General features: G+C 53.2%; 2 protein-coding genes across 9 annotated transcripts in view; one reads left to right on the forward strand and one right to left on the reverse strand.

Moving 5' to 3' along the window:
• Positions 1-6426, forward strand: part of SGPL1 (sphingosine-1-phosphate lyase 1) — a 76194-nt gene extending 69768 nt beyond the window's left edge. For all 7 annotated transcript variants that reach the window (XM_047824429.1, XM_047824432.1, XM_047824434.1 and 4 more), the window contains 4 exons: positions 539-777; positions 2092-2238; positions 3207-3327; positions 3828-6426. In XM_047824429.1, coding sequence (XP_047680385.1) covers positions 539-777; positions 2092-2238; positions 3207-3327; positions 3828-3968 — 648 coding nt within the window. In that variant the 3' untranslated portion in view covers positions 3969-6426. The remainder of the gene's footprint in view (positions 1-538; positions 778-2091; positions 2239-3206; positions 3328-3827) is intronic.
• Positions 6427-9001: 2575 nt separating this feature from the next.
• On the reverse strand, positions 9002-13777 carry PCBD1 (pterin-4 alpha-carbinolamine dehydratase 1). Of its 2 annotated transcripts, XM_047824444.1 has the most exons (4): positions 13616-13777; positions 10746-10877; positions 10144-10224; positions 9002-9532 (listed from the first exon to the last, which is right to left on the reverse strand). In XM_047824444.1, exons 1-4 carry the CDS (start codon positions 13616-13618, stop codon positions 9434-9436), a joined length of 315 nt encoding a protein of 104 aa, XP_047680400.1. In that variant the 5' UTR covers positions 13619-13777; the 3' UTR covers positions 9002-9433. The 2 variants fall into 2 exon arrangements, with proteins under 2 accessions (XP_047680400.1, XP_047680399.1); XM_047824443.1 differs by lacking the exon at positions 9002-9532 and having other exon boundaries at positions 9784-10224.
• Positions 13778-14036: the final 259 nt, after the last annotated feature.

Raw genomic sequence — 14036 nt, forward strand, 5'->3', positions numbered from 1 at the left:
CTATAAGGAAACCAAGCGCACAGTTTATTTTTCAGCTGCATCAAGTAGCTTCTGGATTCTGAGCACTGTGATTTTTTTAAAAGGAAGTATAATACTAATGAAAATAACGGGAAGGGAGTCAGCTCGTGATTTGAGTTGTTCCGAGTGACACGAATTCCACCCTTCTCCCCTCAAAGAGAGTTCCCTCCAGCCTTTAACCTCCTGACTTTGAATTCTTTTTTTTAATTGTTTAAGTTTATTTATTTTTGAGAGAGAGGGTGAGAGCAGAGAGAGCGGGAGACAGAGGCTGCGACGTGGGCTCTGCGCTGACAGCGGCGAGCCCACGGCGGGGCTTGGACTCCCGAACCGTGAGATCGTGGCCTGAGCTGCAGTCGGACGCTCACCCGACTGAGCCACCTGGGCGCCCCCTGACTTTGAATGTTTCACGTGGGCGGGAAGCAGAGAGAAGCGGGTGCGTGAGAGAGAGGTTTGCGGGCTGAGTTTGTGGGGCAGGCGTGCCCGGCAGAACCGTGGACTCACCTGTGCTTCTCCCCCTCAGTATGGCTATGCCCCCAAAGGCTCGTCCGTGGTGTTGTACAGTGACAAGAAGTACAGGAGCCATCAGTTCTTCGTTGCTACCGATTGGCAGGGTGGTATCTACGCTTCCCCGACCATCGCGGGCTCACGGCCTGGAGGCATTAGCGCGGCCTGTTGGGCTGCCTTGATGTACTTCGGTGAGAGTGGCTATGTTGAAGCTACCAAACAGATCATCAAAACCACTCGCTTCCTCAAGTCAGAGTATGTGTGCAAGATCGGGATTCTGCCTCGTCTCTTGCTTTGTCTGCTCGTAGGTTCGAGGCGTCTGCCTGGCCAAGCACCCGTACTCCCAGCCCGTTTACCGTCCTCTGGAGACCGGGGCTTTAGGACAGCAGCTCAGGAGTGTGGTGCCGGCCCGAGAGGATAAGTTCCCTTGCTCTGCTGTGACTTGGAGGGTCAGATCCAGGCTTCGTCTTGAGCCATCGTGTCTCAAAGGACGTGTCAGCAACCGGCAGCTCTTACCAAGGGCTGATAGACAGTTCAGTGCGAACTTGAGCATGTGTCCTAACCATCCGGAGGATGTGTTTAAAATGCAGAATTCTGATTCAGTAGATCTGGAAAGGGAGTCTGAGGGTGTGCGTCTCTAGGAAGTTCCCAGTGGGAACTGAAGCTGCCAGTCTAGGAATCACACGTGGAGAATCGCTAGTGTAGGAAAAGAATCAGGGATGAGGCGGAATGAATGGGGGCGGGGCAAGTGAGGAAATCCAGGGCTGAGCTAAGGCTGGAACTAGGCTGCGTGCTGGCTGACTTACCTGTGCACATATTACCCGCCTGTCTCTGTGGCTCACCCGGGCTGGGGAGGCTTTTGCAGAGTCCTGAAGGTGAATGAAAGTGGCCAGTTAGGCCTGTCTCATTTGAAAGAAGCCTGTGTATACCCAGCTGGTAGACCTGTGTGTTGAGAGCTGCTGTACCATTTCATGCATTAGGCATGACATGTAGGACTTTAAACTGTGGAGATAGATGATTTTGCCAGGATTTTTTTTTTTTTTTACTGTGCATTTTTTTTTTTTAATTTTTTAAATGTTTACTTATTGTTGAGAGAGAGAAAAAAAATGCGAGTGGGGGAGGGGCAGAGAGAGGGAGACAGAATCCGAAGTAGGCTCCAGGCTCCGAGCTATCAGCACAGAGCCTGACGTGGGGCTCGAACCCATGAGGCCCGAGATCATCACCGGAGCTATCGGACACTCAACTGACTGAACCACCCAGGCTCCCCTTAACGTGCATCTTTTATGCCTCAGATGCCTCTCAGGCATATCAGAATTTGGGAGTTGGGCAGATAGGGTAAGAGCCGATGATTCTGACTCATTGGAGCTTGGTGGGATTTGGGCCTTTGAATACTTGTAATGTTTGGGGACCACTGCTCTCAGTCTAGCCACCTGATTTTAGAAGGTGAGAGAGCTGAGGCCCTAAAAGATTAGATTGTGTTATAGGGGAGACATTGAATGATTAGAGAGGTGATGGCCCGAGGAGTGTATGTGGCTGAACTTCCTTTCTGTTCCTTTTTTTTGTTTTCAGGCTGGAAAATATCAAAGGCATCTTTGTTTTTGGGAATCCTCAGTTGTCAGTCATAGCTCTGGGCTCCCGAGATTTTGACATCTACCGACTGTTTAACCTGATGACTGCCAAGGGATGGAACCTGAACCACCTGCAGTTCCCACCCAGGTAAGCTGGAGGAGCCTCTTCCCTTCCTGCGCGCCGTGGCTCCCAAAGAACTCGGGTGGCAAGGTGACCCGAAGCGTAGAGATCAGCTATGAGGCCGGGCACCGCAGTGGCAACTGTAGTAGCTGTAGGATTGCGTCTTGCCATCTGGAATTACTCTGTATCCAGAACAAGACGATTAGTTTTAAAACTAGCAAAATTAGGTGGCAGCCTCTTGAGACCAGTGGCCGGTCATGAGACGCCTCCCCACCGCCCCTGCCATCTTTCTAGGCTGTGCTCTCCCTACCCGTCTTGTGCACCCCCATCACATGGTGCCTACAAACTGACTGCTTCCCTCAAAACCTCCCTTAGGGCCTCTAATCGTTCAGGTCCGCTGCTCTCTCCTTTAATATGCCTTTGTAATCTAACCTTCCATGATGCTTATAAATAAATAAACACTCCACCCCAACGGCAGAGGTCTCTCCTGTGTCTTCTATGTACCCCGATCCCTTTGACTTCGTGGTGCCATTGCCAGTCCTGTGTGGACTCAATTTATTCCTCTTCACTATCCCTCTGTTCCTCAGTCTCCCTCCAGGGGGAGTTAGAGTTGCTTCTTTGCCTTGAAGTCCTTCAAGACCCCCGCCCTGTGGCCCTGTCCCCATGAAGGTGTATCATCTAAGATGAAAGCATCCCCTTGGTGGTCACGTGGCTCAAGGCCTAGCAGTTGACCGTTTTGGAGGGGAGGGGTGGGACAGAGCTGGCAGCTGTATTCATTCTGTCAGGATGTTCTCGATCATGCTGAGGCATGAAGCCCTCATGTCAGCCCATGCTCGACAGCCCATGTATTTGATCTCCCTGATTCCCAGGACTGGGAACACTCGTCACAAATCACATGAAGAAGCAAGCGATAAATTCCTGTGTGGGGGGCTGCTTTATTTTAGAACTTTTTTCCCCCGAGGTTCATCTCTGTCTGTGTCTGTCTTCTCCCGTAGTATTCATTTCTGCATCACGCTGGTACACACTCGGAAGCGAGTAGCCATACAGTTCCTAAAGGACATCCGGGAGTCTGTCACTCAGATCATGAAGAATCCTAAAGCAAAGACCACAGGAATGGTAGGGACACTTGGGATTTTTTTCTTCCTGTGGAAGTTTAGGTATCCTGGGGGGGTTGGAAGAACCAAGTGACCTCGAGTCTGTTCCTGCCTCTGTTATGTCTCCACAAACCTTATTACTCCAAGCTGATAATCTCTGCCTCACCCGTGTCCAAGGTGTTTGGTCTCAAATGAAGTATGCTATGTAGAAAGCACCTTATAAATTTAAAAGTGCCATACAAAGGCAGGTGGTGGTCCTGTCCCTTTGAAAAGAAAGTTTTGACACGGGAAAGGCAATAGCCTGCCTTTTCTGGAATTTTCTACAGCAAATCCCATAGGCTGGTTCCTTTGGGCAGAAAGGCAGACTGGCAAGTACCTGTGAAAAACTGTCTGGGTGGGCATGGAGTGGGGAGAAGAGGGACATGGAAGTCAGGGATGGGAGGAAGGGGAGATCAGAGCCACAGCTTCATCTCCATCCCTGTCCCCCTCATTGCCAGTAATGATCTCTGACTGGATTTGTAGGGTGCGATCTACGGCATGGCCCAGACGACCGTCGACAGGAACCTGGTGGCAGAATTGACCTCAGTCTTCTTGGACAGCCTTTTCAGCACTGACGCTGTAACTCCGAGCAGCCAGATGAACGGTTCTTCGAAACCCCGCTGAGTCTGGACCCTCCGTTGCCCCGAGGGGCTCCTGGCCTTCAGAAGGTTCTGGGGGTGTGGAACAGGCCGCGCACAGTTCGAACATCTGGTCTTGCTCCGTAGATCACGACGAGATGGACCACGAGACGGCTTGATCCTCAGGATTCTTGTTCCTCCTATCATCCTTTTGTGGTTTTGAATGTGGAGATCCCAAAGGAGTCCATTACCTAATTATTTTGCCCTTGCTCTCAAATGTTACCCTAGGAATCGTTTTAGCCATTTCCTTCTCTAACCTTCTAGCTTTCCACTTCACTTCATCATTGTGTGACAGCTCCGACCTGTCCTGATTCCTTAGGGAGGCTGGGGTATGGTTTATGCGATACGAGAGGGTTTTCTTTGTTCTCTCAGGCAGATGGGCGAGGCAGCTCGGAAGCATCCGTGTGACACGCGTCTCCCCGGGTGGTGTTAGGTGTACTCTAAGCATGCGGCCTTCTCGGCCCTCCTCTTTGAGTAGGTGAGTCGTCCCTCTTAGAGTCGCTTTTAGCACACCTCACTTTATTTTTCCAGGACACAGCTGGACAGGCCGCTGTTCCTGGTTTGCAGGATTGGAGTGGCCAAGCAGATCTGCTCAGTCTATCAAGGCAGGCTCTGGAACGGCCCTCTTTCGTGCTCCAGTCCCTGGTCTGATACTTGGTTGCTGCCGTCTTTGGAGATACGTGTTTGAAGTCATGCTCTCATTGGTTTGCTATTGTTCCCCTGGATTAAGAAGAGAACGTGGTTTCTAGAGAACCCAGGACTTTCCGGCCCTCGTGCTGCCTGTCTGAATTGGCAGTGTTCGGAGCACACCTGTACCCTCTCCCAGGCTGGTGATGATCGGAAACCAGGGCCCTTTCCCTGCGTCTCTGAGTGTCAGAGCAGGATGAGTGCCCAGAGTCACATCTCTGTCGCCAGAGTTGGTGGTCCTCCCCTCCCCACCCCCGACCGTTGTAAGCCATCATGTAGGAGTGTGTTCACTTGAAGGAACAGCTCAGAGCACCTTCACGAGTTGCCTTGACTTACCCTAGGTGGGTGCCAGTAGGGTGTGAGAGAGCCCCCACGGCAAGGAAAATTTTCTCCCCATTAGTGTGTTCGTCCTGCCTCTTTCCCTATATTCATCTCGCAAAGGTACTATGGCAGTTTAGCCTCAGGTACTGGACACTTCTCAGCCCTGGCTAGAATGAGACAAACTTGTTAGGATAGGAAAGCATGACGGCAACCGTCAGTTGCGGCCTAGGGACTGGGATTCCTTCCTAAGACTAGTTGCTCAGGGTGGTGCAGGGACAGGACCAAACCCTGTACCCACTTCCTACCCCCTTCTCCCTTGCATGGGGCCCTGAGCTAGGTGGAGCCACTGTCTTCCTCTGAAGACGACATATTGTGTGCCTTTTTCCTCACAGTGAGCAGTGGTGGGCTATTCCTGACCCAGGCCCTGGGGGAGGTGCAGCAGTCTTTGAGATTTTTGTTTGGGTAGGGGAGTACTTTAGGATGAGTCAGGAGAAAATCTCCTCTGTTCCATTACTCTTCTCAGGGACTCCTGAACCATTCAGCCTCTTGAGGCTGGTATCCTCTGGCCTCCCTCACTGGGAATGCTGGCCAGGAGAGCCAAGACGACCAGACTTCCCCCGCCCCCAGGCCTTTAGCACCGTACTTCCTCCACAATAACTGTGATTAGCTGGCTGTGTCACTGCAGGGCTGGTGTGGTATGTGTTCCTTCTGTCCATTGTGGGTTCCAGGAGAGGTTGGGGCGTGTGTGTGTGTGTGTGTGTGTGTGTGTGTGTGTGTGTGTTAGAGGGAGAGGCTAGGATCCTTTGGACCCGGGGGTCACGTTCCCTCCAGTTACCGAACTGGTGGGCACCCCCCCAAGAGAGGAGCTATGTGCAAACTGTTTCTTGGGTCTCCGGTGCATTCGTGGCGCTGGACAAACCACCCAGCAGGCACTGTGGTCTGTTAGCTGCTAAACTGGAGAAGCACATGCCCTACAGAGCAAGCTGTTGCTTCCAGTGTCTGCAGGCCCCCCTCTTCCGTGACAGCACTGCTGCCCCGGGGGCAGTGGCATTTTTTTAAAGGGACCTACTGTAGCCACTTTATGATCATGAGCCTTAGTTTGACTCAACACTTGTGGGCTTTCCATTCTCTGTGTATCTGTGCACATAGTAACACCTAGTCTGGCAGAGGTGGGCAGAAGTCTTCACGATGTCATGTTGCTAGCAGATGTCACATTGGCCTCTGCAAAAACCGTACTGTCTTGTTTCTACATTAAGTACTCGCGTGGATATACTGCCGTGTCACTTTTAATATTACCAGTTTTATACTTGGAAAATGGTACTTGCCTCTTCTAAATCTTTTCTGTATTTAACCTCCTTCTTCCCATCTCAGTGCTCCCTTCCTAACTGCAGCAATAATATCTTAAAAAGCAATTAATTAAATGTCCCAAATCTTAACTAATGTGGATGGTTGTATTCAATGATTTGGATGCAGGTGGTTGATCCAGGGGGAGGGGGTCGGGCTGCTGGTGGGACATCGCCCCCTTGTGGTGAAACGGTTGTGTGTGTCCGCTGATACTCAGGGCCGTAGCCCGGGGCGAGAGCACCTTTGCAGGTGGCTTCTCCAAGAGTGGTGGTCATACCGGTTTTAAGGACTTCTAGAACTTAGGTCTTTAGCTCCCCAGGACCTGGGCCCTGCCTTGTGTTTTCTGTCATCTTCATCATTACTTCTGCTGATACCTTAATGATGGATTGAGCCCTCTGAGGTGGGCCCCAGCCAGCTGGGCACTGGCTTCGAGGCCCGCATTTGATTTGGGAGTTGGTGGAACCCCTCAGAATAGCTCTGCACATGTAACCACTGGACACCTTGTTCCGTTACGAATAAGAAGTGAGCAGTCTTTCCAAAGGGTTATTCGGGTCTTGGAGGCTGTCCTTCAGGTAACCCAGTTTCTCAATTCCATTTGGACTTTGTCAGAATCAAGCCAAGGAATGTTGTCTTTGCTACAGTTTTCTGCTAAATGACTTGGTTTCCTGAGCACCTAGTTGCTCTGGGTAAACCCTAGAGAATAAGAGGGCAGGATATGCTTGGTTAGGGGACCTGGCCCATCCAAGAGTTGCTGTTTGAATGCTTACTCCCGCTACTTACTCTGAACCCTTTGGCCTTCCCTGTGGGTTCTTGGTAGCAACGAGCCACTTTTCACTAGACCTGGCAGTGACAGAAGTGATGATGGAGGCCGGATTTGATAGCCACCAGCTACAGCCTGGGTAAGCAAGAGTCAGCTGTTTGAAACCTTTCTTGAGTTGTGAGTCTTAATTGCCTTTTTCTTGGCCTTGCTTTTTCATAATCTCTCCTTAACATCTTCCCATATAACTTCAGTTATTTGCATGAATTTTAGAACAAACATTTATTTCGGAAAAAGTATTGCTTATAGGTCTTTGTCCCACAGAAAAGTCCTTCATATGACTGTAGTGTCCTCCAGGATGGTGTTTTCAACCCCTGACCCCTGAGTAAGCAGAGGCAGGAAGGTGACGTAACGTGTGCTCTATACTTCCGTGTCTGGTGGCTTCTGTCCCCTAATCCGCAGTCATCAGATCAGAGCCCACTTAGGAAAAGTTAAGTCAGAAGTGGGGCAGACGGGAGAGCATCTGAATCTCATTGGTTTTGATATTAAGCTTTGCTAAGAACTTGCCGTTGACCTAGGTATTGTTATCTTTAGATCCTGCTAGTACCTCTTACCAACAGTATGCTGATTTCTCAGCCACCAACCTCTCTTTTCTGGCCCTTGTTGCAGGACCAACTCATCCAGGGTAACTGGGTTGTGACACCCTGTTCCAAGGGACTGTGGCATTTGCAAGTCAGCTTAGTATGCCGGCACCTTCAGGCTAGGGGGTCATAGGTGAGGGAGGAGGGCTTCCCCAAATCTTGCATAATGGCATCCGCAAAAGGACATCCATGTGGCATGCGCTGGGGAGAGAGGTTACTGTGCTCTGTGGCTTCCACTTCTCCCAGACACAGCACATTATGGGAATATTCTACCCTAGAGTCTCTAGGTTGGAGGACTGGTCTGTAGGAATTGGCTCCTTAGCTGCGCAGGTGGTAAAATAGCCCATCACCTCCTTAAGCTAGGATTTTTGTCCTCTCCCTTATGTAGTAAAAGCAAGTAATCCTGGAGGATTAGAAATCTCCCCATGGGATGGGGCACCTGGGTGGCTTCATTAAGCGTCCGACTTTGGCTCAAGTCATGATCTAGCGGTTCGTGAGTTTGAGCCCCGTGTCGGGCTCTGTGCTGACAGCTCAGAGCCTGGAACCTGCTTCAGATTCTGTTTCTCTCTCTCTCTCCTCCCTCTCCCCCACCGCCCCACTCATGCTTGCTCTCAAAAATAAACATTAAAAACAAATCTCCCCATGGGATGTAGACCAGACAGATCATACAGCCTAAGACTGCCTTTTTTTTTTTTTTAATTTTAGTGCAAGTGTGAGTGGGGGAGGGGCAGAGAGAGAGAGAGAGAAAGAGAGAATCCCAAGCAGCCTCAAGTCAGCACAGAGCCCGACATGGGGCTTGATCCCACAAATGGTGAGAGCATGACCTGAGCCAGGATCAAGAGTTGGACACTTAACCAACTGAGCTACCCAGGCGCCCCACGCAGACTGCCTTCCTAGTCACAGGTCCCACCACGGATAAACACAGTGTCCTACACACCTTTACTTTTATTCATGGTGCCCCCTCAGCCATCTCTGCCTCAAGAATTCCATTCAGGCATAATTTAAATGAAGCCTCCAGAGTCACCCTTGTCAATCGCCTCATGTTTCCTTAGCTCATTTCTTATCCTCACCTGTAGCACTGACTTCATTCATCCTGCCTAGTGATAGTTAACTGCTTCCTGCTTAATTCCCCTACATGACCGTGAACTCCATGCAGACAGGGTGGCTCGGTCCTACTTTTCCTCCAGTGCCTTCATTGAGTAAGTGCTCTAAATGCCTCTTGACTCCAGTTTGGACTGACCTGTGGAAAACCATGTTCCAGAGCTGAGGCCGAGTGAAACAGTAGTTTTATTTGAGGCATAAAAGCACATGTGTTTCTGTCACATACGATTGGGTTGACTTTAGGGTCCTGGCTTCTAAGTTAAGACTGTGCATCTTAGACACAGCTTCTTGGGAAATGAATCAGAAAAGGAGCAAGACACAGCCTGGCAAGAAGACCATTACTGTTGTTGGGAAGTCCTACAGAAGGGGAAGATCGTACTCGATTAGCATACGTGTGCCAGAGCGCTGGGGATAAAGAGTGGTCGGCAGTGAGGCTGACATCTCCTCTTACCACAGCAAGGACTCTCCCCTAAACGGAGGCAGCGGAGTCCACTTGGCAATTCTGGCTGTAGAACATCTCAGGGCTCCCCAGCTCCCTCCCTGGATCCCCAGATCAGTCCCTCCACTTCCCCCAAAGACTTCCACGAGGAAGGGCAGGGCCTATGTCATGGACACTGCTACTTGTTCGATGAAGCTGGCCAGGTTTATGTCCCGTTCTGAAAGGCCTGCACACTCATGGGTGCTCAGGGTGATGTGGACCTGAAACAAAACCAGCGATTAGGGCCCAGCTCATCCGCTGCCTTCGCCAAGAGCAGGAGAGGGTCACGGCTATGGGGCTCAGCCACACCAAGGATTCCAGAACAGCGGCCAGGCACTACAATCTCTCCTGGGGGCTGCCTTGCCTGCCTGAGAGTCTCTAGCAACAGTGTAAACCCGCCACTCGCACATGGAGGGCATTGAATGACAGCGTTTGTTCGGCAGGCAGGCTGATCTGTTTGCTGTGCGTGGGTATTCTTAGCTCAAGTTACTACTTTTTCATTCCTCCACACCTCCAGGAGGATTTAAGTCATTTGGAGCTATTAGCAATGAATACGCCCGATTCCCACAGTCTTGCTTTTGTGGGTCTCGCCGCCTTAATGTCTCCTTACTCTCTACCTCAACCGCAAGTTCTCTCACGAGTGTTTTAATTTGCACCTTCTTTAATTTGTAGTGAGACTGTTTTGCAGGGGTGTTCACGTTGATTCCAGGAACGAGTTGAAAGGACCAGGAGGAGTGGACAGGCAGCCCCTGGGTGGTGAGGCCCCTAGGGAAGCCCAGGGAAGGGCCTTCAGAACAGGCTGGGCTGGACCCAGCAGGCAGGCATCGCTCACCTTGTTGTACACGTTAAACCATTCGGGGTGGTGGTCCAGTTTCTCCGCCTGTAGGGCCACCCTCGTCATGAAGCCAAAAGCCTATGTAGTGAAGTGAGACCCGAGTTAGTGCTCTGAGAAACAGAGGGCTGCTAGGCCTGTTTTCGAGCTGGCGTGAGACCTAGGTGCAGGATGGACCAGCTCCCCACAAGGAGACCCGTCCAGCTTTAGTCACCCCCCTGGCACCCTGCAGCTGGTTCTGCGCCGGAGTTTGAGGCGGTCCTTCCAAAGTGGGAAGAAAGTCTGGTTCCTAGGGCCCCTACCTAACTAGGTGGAAACACCACAGAGATGTTTAGATCTGGCCAGTCTTTTGGTTATCTACTGAGATGTCTTGTTTCCTACTTGACCCGTTTCCTCTAAGGATTGTTTCTAAAAGTTCCAGGTATGGAGGGCCCAAGACCCATCTCCCCCCTCTCCAGTCCCCAAGGATGACACTCCCAAGTCACCCGGACCAGGGTAGTGTCTGAGGGTCTCGGGTAGGAGGGCTTTAAGGGAGAGAACAAGTCCTGGAATGGGACCCCATCGCCCCAGTCTCAGACGCTCTGTCCCACCCGGTGCCATACCCGATTGAAGTCTTTGAAATGGAACTGCTTGAAGATGGCATCGCGGCCTTCCAGCTCATTCCACCCCACGGCCCTCAGGTTTGGCAGCAGCTGGTCCCTCTCCTCGGCACTTAGCCTGTGTGCTTTGCCAGCCTAGGAGAGAAAATCAACAGAGGCCCAAGGGCATTTCTTTTTGCGGAGAGTGCCCCATCCCTGGGGAAATAATGTAGCCAGCCTGGGAGGGCTGTTCTAAAGCAATTGACAGGGAGGTGTTGAGGGTGGTGCCCTGCCCTGGAGGTGGGGCCCTGGCTCAGGCACTGATTGTTTCTTAGATTTGGACACTTCTCTCTAAGAACAGAAAATCCTGAGGTGTGATGCAAGTCCCTGGGGTTGAGCAATAGTCCCCCTCACCCCACCCCAAAGCCTGACAGATTCCCCCCTCCCCCCCCACACACACACCATTAGGTCTCTTAAGTTAATGAGACAGATCAAGCCCAGATTCGAATGTACACCACCTTTCAGAAAAAGAGTACCCAGGATTCTCCAAACTTTTTCTGTTCTGGGCTTCATCCAGTTCACCCTATGCCAGTGCTGTTGTTACTCAAGGAAACTGAGGCCTAGAAAGGCAAAATGACCACTGTGCTCCTCCCCCTACTTTCCCCTCAGTCCAAGAGAACACAGGCATTGTTCTCAAAGGGGTTCTGAGTCTGCCTCCTGGGGCTGGGCAGAGGAGCCAGCACCTAAAACACCTTCCAGATGACTTGGCCACAGCACAGTTGACATCCACTGGCCCTACCTCCCAGTGGGTATTCATCATGGTCCCATGTAGCCTCTGAGTACCGGCTGCCGGGCCTAGGGGTTTCAGACTCCCACCTTCTTTTCTATTCTGTCAGCTTGGGGAGCCCGAGCCAACAGAGCTCAGTCCCAAAGTGGAAGTAACTTGGCCAAGGGCGACTGGCAAACCTTGGGCCTCATCCTATTTACCTATTGTGCAAAGTGCCCTCAAGGCAGCCCAAACTGGCACAGCCATGGGTGGAACCCTCAGAGACAGAAGGAAGCCAAGGTCAGTTCCACTCCCTAGGAGGATCCAGGCCTGGCACCAGGGATCCCAGAATCGAGACTTCTGAAAAGCACTCCCCCAGGACAGAATACAGAGTGCTAAAGGAGAAGTGAATCAATGAGATCAGGGGAGAGAACGTGAGGGAGGTTAGTTTAGCTTTCCTGAGGCAGCCGGCAGCCGGTAGGCGTGGGCCGGGTTGGCAGGGCCGGTTCAAGCCCCAGTCCTGCCATCCTCCAGCCAGGCGACCCTGTGGCCCTCACCTCCCTTGGCTTCAAGGGCAGAAGGGGCCAAGAACTTCCACTGTCAGATCAGCAAGAGGAGCCAGTGGGACACTTTTAGTAGACTCCACTGTTACCAAGGGCACGGCACCTGCATTTATAAAAGGAGGCTCCTGGGGCTGGCAGGCCTGATGGGCCTCTCCGGTGTGGGGGTAGATCCGGAAAAGGATTGCAGCCTCCTCGAGGTCCATCTGTCTCTGCCTCCTGAAAACACTTGTTTTCTCTGGACTGACCTGACTTCGTCAGGCTCCTTTCCTCAGCTCTGAGAGATCTGCATCCAGCGCCCCACCCCTGCTCCCTTCCCAGAGCTGGCCCTTTCTCAGTGGCTGATAAGCCTGGTCCACGTATCCAGGCAACTGGATTAACTGATGTCAGCCCAGGCATCAGAACCCACTGCTTAGTTCTTTGGCCCAGAAATAAGTGGATGGGTACCCTTGTCCCCTGGGAGGCACCCCTTCCTCGAGAGTCTTCTGGGGACCCCCAAGTGTCACAGCCTGGGGCTGAAATGACAAGCTCCTCCCAGATCTGGGATCTGGTGGGGGGAAGGGGCAGTGTTTGCTCGGTAAATCACAGGTCAGGCCTGGCCTCTGCCTTGTGGGGGAGTGTGCTGTCGGGTTACTGATTACCCGCCCTGCCCTGCATCTTTGGGGCCTCAGTGCACCACACAATCAGCCTCACTCCCCACCGCCCCTCCCTCCAAGCCACAGCTTTCCAAATGCCCTCTCAGCTGTTACCACAGTCCCCCCTGCTCCGGAGGCTTTGGGACCACAAAGGGGCTGTTTAGTAAAGCTTCCCCAGGCTAGGCTCTCCTCCCCTGCCAGGGCCCACCTTCACGTGCCCAAGGGTTGGAGGTGTTGACGCAGAGCTGAGCACAGGGCCGGGGCCCTCCTGGGGGGAAACCCAGTGGAGGAGGGCTGATCCTGAGCAATCAGGTCCCTATTGCTGAGCACAGTCCTGGAGCTAGGCACCAGGGGCTGGCTCTGAGGCCAGGAGGCAGCACAGGGTGCACAGAGGGCTTGGCCGGACCCTGTGCCAAAAGTGCACGAGAGAAAGGCGGTAAACAGGCGCGCAGAACACAGAACCAGCCTCCCTCCTTCTCACACTCAGACACTCAGACGCCCCCCTTCCCTCAATACGGAAGAGGACTGGCGACCGAGGGGGAAGAGGTCTGCGGGCTCACTAGATGCCTCTCCCCACTCCCCACTGACCGCCCTGGGCCCACCGCACACGCCCCGCCCGCGGCAGCGAGGGGGCCGGGTTATACGGGCCTGGGAGCAGGACCAGGCCTGGGCTCCCGCCTCGCTGTCACACGGACCCGCCACCGCCCCTCTCCCGGTCTCGGCTCACCCTGGGATACTACCAGGGGTGCGGGCGGCCGCGGGGCGGAGACCCCGGCTCTCCGAGCCCGCGAGCGGCCAGCGGGCGCAGAGCTCGCAGGCACCGTACTCCACCCTCGTCGCCCCCCGCCACGCCCCCGCGGTCGGACCCTTTCCTCTCCTCCGCCCTCCCGCGCGCCCCGGCCCCCACGGGCGGCGGGCGCGCGACCCCCTCACCATGGCGGGCACGACGCAGGTGCGGACGCGGCGGAGCGGCAGGTGGCGGCGGGGCGACAGGGCGGCGCCGGGCGCTCGGGGCAGCGGGCGGGGCGGGACCGCGAGGGCCCGCCCACCGGTAATCGTTAACTCGGCCGAGATCCGCGCTGGGCCTCTGCCCCGTTCCAGCACTTTCTTCAGGGCTCTAGTCACCGGGAGCTCAGGGACTGAGAACGTGGGGCTCTAGGCGCGGAATTCTGCGTTTGGATCGCTCTGTGCCACTTAACCAGCCCTGTCACTCTGGGCGCGAGATTACCTCTTCCTTTTTTAAAGACAACTGATTGAGGTATTGACCTTCAAGAAACTGCACGTAACCAAAGGGTACAGTTTGCTGCGTTTTGAGGTATGTGTGCTCTCGTGCAAGCATCGCTGCAACCAAGTT

Source organism: Prionailurus viverrinus, chromosome D2, assembly GCF_022837055.1.
Source record: "Prionailurus viverrinus isolate Anna chromosome D2, UM_Priviv_1.0, whole genome shotgun sequence".
NCBI classification, from domain to species: domain Eukaryota; kingdom Metazoa; phylum Chordata; class Mammalia; order Carnivora; family Felidae; genus Prionailurus; species Prionailurus viverrinus.